This window comes from Oryzias melastigma, linkage group LG10 (assembly GCF_002922805.2).
Source record: "Oryzias melastigma strain HK-1 linkage group LG10, ASM292280v2, whole genome shotgun sequence".
Taxonomy (NCBI): domain Eukaryota; kingdom Metazoa; phylum Chordata; class Actinopteri; order Beloniformes; family Adrianichthyidae; genus Oryzias; species Oryzias melastigma.
Genome location: NC_050521.1, coordinates 13,961,343 through 13,965,751, shown reverse-complemented (window position 1 = coordinate 13,965,751; position 4,409 = coordinate 13,961,343). Strand labels below are relative to the sequence as shown.

General features: G+C 43.0%; 2 protein-coding genes across 14 annotated transcripts in view; one reads left to right on the top strand and one right to left on the bottom strand.

The window, feature by feature from the left end:
* LOC118599240 (gastrula zinc finger protein XlCGF57.1-like) overlaps nt 1-3,091 on the bottom strand; it is a 5,551-nt gene extending 2,460 nt beyond the window's left edge. The window contains exon 1 of the mRNA XM_036213923.1: nt 2,651-3,091. Within this exon, the coding sequence (XP_036069816.1) occupies nt 2,651-3,091 (441 nt within the window). The remainder of the gene's footprint in view (nt 1-2,650) is intronic.
* The window catches only part of LOC112153685 (protocadherin gamma-C5), a 529,198-nt gene that overhangs the window by 423,154 nt on the left and 101,635 nt on the right, over nt 1-4,409 (top strand). The gene's annotated exons all lie outside the window — the stretch shown is intronic.

The following is a 4,409-nucleotide window of genomic DNA, read 5'->3' as shown; positions in this document are numbered from 1 at the left end:
AAGGTGCTTACACACTGGCAGCCTGCGGTGCGTTCAAGAACCTGCTCTACACAGGTTTATGAACACGCGCTCAGCAGATGGTATCCACATCGCACCAGCACGGTCACACCAACACATCCTCATTCCCGACTTATCAACGCATGGTTACAGGACCATCCGTGTCAAAACTCGACATTTTGGAGTACCCTTCTCGTTAATCTGACAAGATGGCATATCCAAGTAGAAATAAATTATAGGAATAGATCCTGTTTCTCGCTCAAAGCATGACAGTTTGTGGTAGTAGCCACATTTCTGCCTCTGATAGACTTTAGAGATGTTCTTTATATGAAAGCTTCATCTACATGTCTTCAACCACAGAATACTGTGTATCACTGTGCATTGAGGTTTGTAACCGGCTGTAGTCGTCTCACCATCACTGTGAACTGTATGGCAGAGCAGAGTGGTCCTCTCCGAGTATGCAAAGATATGCACATTGGAGGACCCATGTCCATAAGGAGTTGATTTGGTCCCCTCATATCTTAGTTCTATGTCCAAAAAATCACCAGTCAGTACGCCTTACGCTCAAGCCAAGTTTTACTCCTGCATGTTCTCCGTGTCTGAACTGAATTCAGGAAACAAGCTTTCAGTTTTTCTGCTGCCTCTGCCTGGAACTCTATCCAAACTTAACAGAAATGGTCTAATCTTGCATCATTGGGTTTATTCAAATCATTTTTGTGTAACAAAGAAAAATAATCCCTACAAAACTGCTCATGTCTCTGATATTCACTGTGAAAAAGATTGCACCTTACGATCACTGTACTTCATAAATGTCAAACTGCATATAATCTTTTTACTCTCAAAACAACTGTTTTACGCCATTACAAGATTCAAGATCAACTTTATTTATCCCCGCAGGGAAATTCAGTTGTAGAAATAGCACTTAATAATAATGAAAAGCACAAAACATCATTGAACTGCTAAATGATCAATAATTCAAATGATCAATAAAACGTAACAAACTTATAAATATATGTAGTCATAGCTGCAGAGATAAATATATATAAAAACAAATGTACACACATAGCAGCAGAATAAATACTATGTACAAACATGTACAAAGATGTAAAAAAATAAAAAAAAGAGTAAAAAGAGCTTAAAGGGTTAGTAATGGGGTTGTGGGTCATTTTCGGTGTTAACTGTATTTCGCCTTATATTTACCATTTCCAAATGTTTTGGCGTGTTTTGAGCAAGAAATATTGAAATAAAACGGCATTTTTGAGGCCAAATTTGGCAAACCTGTCTCTTCCGGGTAAAAAGCTCCGTTTTGGTCATGTGGTGCGTGTGACGTCACCAGAGTCAATATAGCAAGATGGCTTCTCCTTTGCGTGTCGGAGCTAGCGATAGCGGCGATATTTCAAGGTCCACAATTCTGTCTTCAGACTCAGATTGTGGAAACATTTGTTCTGAAAGTGACACTGATTCAGAGGCGCCGGGTGTTTGTGGTTTGAGGACCGTAAAGCTCTATCAATTTGAGCCGGCAGCGCGTAAAGTAAGAGCTCACAATCTGGCAATAACACTGACAGTGACGCTGAGAATGCCCATTAAAACGAAAGCTGTCCGTTTATCAGAGCCATGCTCGAAGCTGGAAGACGTGGAGCATCTCGTGAAGCTTCATTTACAGATCGGAACCTTTTGGCGACTCTAAATCAAATCATCAATGAAGGTGACTATCCGGGTCGGTAATGCAGAGTTTCATATGCAAAATAAAGAGCTTAGAGACAGGTTTGCAAGACCGTCGGCCACTTTATTATTATTTATTTATTTATTTATTCACATACACTGAAAATTCCGAAAACGATTCCTCTTCAGATGAAAGCATCACACAGAAATGAATGAGATCTGATCTTTCACGGGGGAACGCTGCTAGTTTTGATGGTTTCATCAACGGATCTGCAGAGATCCTGCAAGCCACCATTAATGATTAATAAACTGCAAATCAAACAAAGAAACTTCCAAACATGTGCAATGTTTTAAACATTCAGTTTACCTGTTGAAATCAGAAGCTTTTCACAGTTTAGTCAGTCTGGTTCTGCTCACAGAGTTCATTCGCAATAGGCTCATTTCGATTGTAAATCTCGTAAATTTACGACTTTAAAAAAATCCTAATTTTAATTTTTTTTGGTGACCCTAATATTCCGTTGGACCATAACACCAACGTTTATAGAATTCAACTTTGCCACAGCGCACACAAATACATGTATCTGCAGACACCCTGGGCCCGCCTGCATTCTGCTGCTGGCGCTGTCTCACCCATGTGACGTCAACGCGTCACGTGACCCAAATCGAGCCGTTTCTGAAGCAGGGCGAAATGCGAGTGTGATTTGTCGTTTAATTTGTCAAATTTTACAAAAACCTGCGTTTGTCAACGGTAATTATTTGTTATTTTTGATACATTAGAACATATGGAATATATCTGGATACTTATTTTAGCTTTGTCCCAGCCCATTACTAACACTTTAAGAAAAAGCACCAAGGTGGTTTTCTTTCACCTGTCAGTCACAGATGAGTTATATAGCCTGATGGCAGATGGCAGGAATAACTTCCTGTTCCGCTCCTTAGAGCAGCAGGGCTGCAGGAGTCTGCTGCTGAAGCTGCTTTTCAGTGTGTCCACTGTTTCATAGAGAGGGTGGGAGGGATTGTTCATGATGGTCAGCAGTTTAGTCAACATTCTGTCTCTGGACACTTCCTCTAAGCTGGCTAGCTTGGAACCAACAACAGAACCAGCCTTTCTAATGAGTTTGTCCAGTCTGTTGGCGTCCTTTGGTTTGATGCTGGCACCCCAGCACACTACAGCAAAGAAGATGGTGCTTGCCATGACAGACTGGAAAAACATGTGGAGTATCCTGTTATAAACGGTGAATGACCTGAGTCGCCTCAGGAAGTACAGTCTGCTCATGCCCTTCTTGTAGACCGCCTCAGTGTTTGTGGACCACTCCAGTTTATTGTCCAGATGGACACCCAGGAACTTGTAAGATGTGATGATCTCAACATCTTTTCCACCAATGCAGACTGGGGAGGGTGGGGCCTTACTCCTACTGAAGTCCACCACCATCTCCTTTGTCTTGGCCACATTCAGCTGCAGGTGATTCTTTCCGCACCACCTGACGAAACAGTACACAAGGTCCCTGTCCTCATCCTCCTGTCCCTTCTCCACACACCTGACTATAGCTGTGTCATCCGAGTACTTCTGGAGGTGACAGAACTCAGAGCAGTACTGGAAGCGCTACAGGCAATTTGTTCCTCGTCTTGGACTGTAAGATTTACAACTAACTGCTCTGCAAATAAAGGGGGCGTTGTGGCTTTTCAGCAACCAGCACAAGAATGCCTAAACCTCAAGACATCACTGAGGCCCTGCGACAAATGCAAGCGGAGCTAACCTCTCACTTTGATTCCAAAATTGGTGAACTTCAGTCAACATTAATCACCATGAATGGATCGATAAGCGTTTTAAGTGAGCAGGTTTCCATGATGGAACAAAGAATTAGTGAGAACCAGGACAACCTGACCAACATTGAAACCCGTGTTACGTTTCTGGAGAAGGAGAACAGCTACCTGAGAGATAAAGTTGACGATCTTGAAAATAGAAGCCGCTCATCAAACCTTCGTTTTCTGCGGATCCCCGAGCGGGCGGAGGGCCGTGACATGGTGGAGTTTATCCAGCGGCTCATTCCTCGCCTTCTCGGCGCTGATAATTTTCCGGTGCCTCCAGTCATCGAGCGTGCTCATCGTTCTCCAACTACAAGTCGTCCCAACGCCAAAAACGGACCCAGGCCAATATTGGTAAAATTCCTAAATGTCCAGGACAAAATGAAGATCCTACGCTTATCCCGGGACAAAGGTGATCTTCTATTTGACGGAGTACAAGTTTACATCTACCCGGATTACAGTGCTGCTCTTCTGGAGAGGCGTCGCCTTTTTGATCCGATCAAGATTAAACTCCGTGAGAAGAATATTCAGTATTCTCTGCGTTATCCAGCTTCGCTTAGGATCAGCATCGATGGGAAGTTCACTTCATTCCGGTGTCCAAAGGATGCAGAAGTTTTTCTTCGAAGTCTTCCCAATGGAGCGTCGTAACTGGGTGATGACTTATTTTCTCTCTTTTCTTTTCTTTTTTTTTGTGTTCCCCTTCTATTGACAATATTTCTACTTATCTTTGATTTTGACATTTTGGCTTACAATACTAGAGCAGTACTTTGCTTCCGCTTTGAGTTTGTTTATGCCGTAAAGCCGGGAAGGCATTGGCCAAGCTGTCGTGAAGATGTGACGTCACCAAGACCTTCAACAGGAGAAGGAAAGAGACTTGGGTATTTAATAAAGTTTGGGGAAGGAGGGGGAGGAGGAGGAGAAGGAGAGAGGGAAGAGGGGAAGAG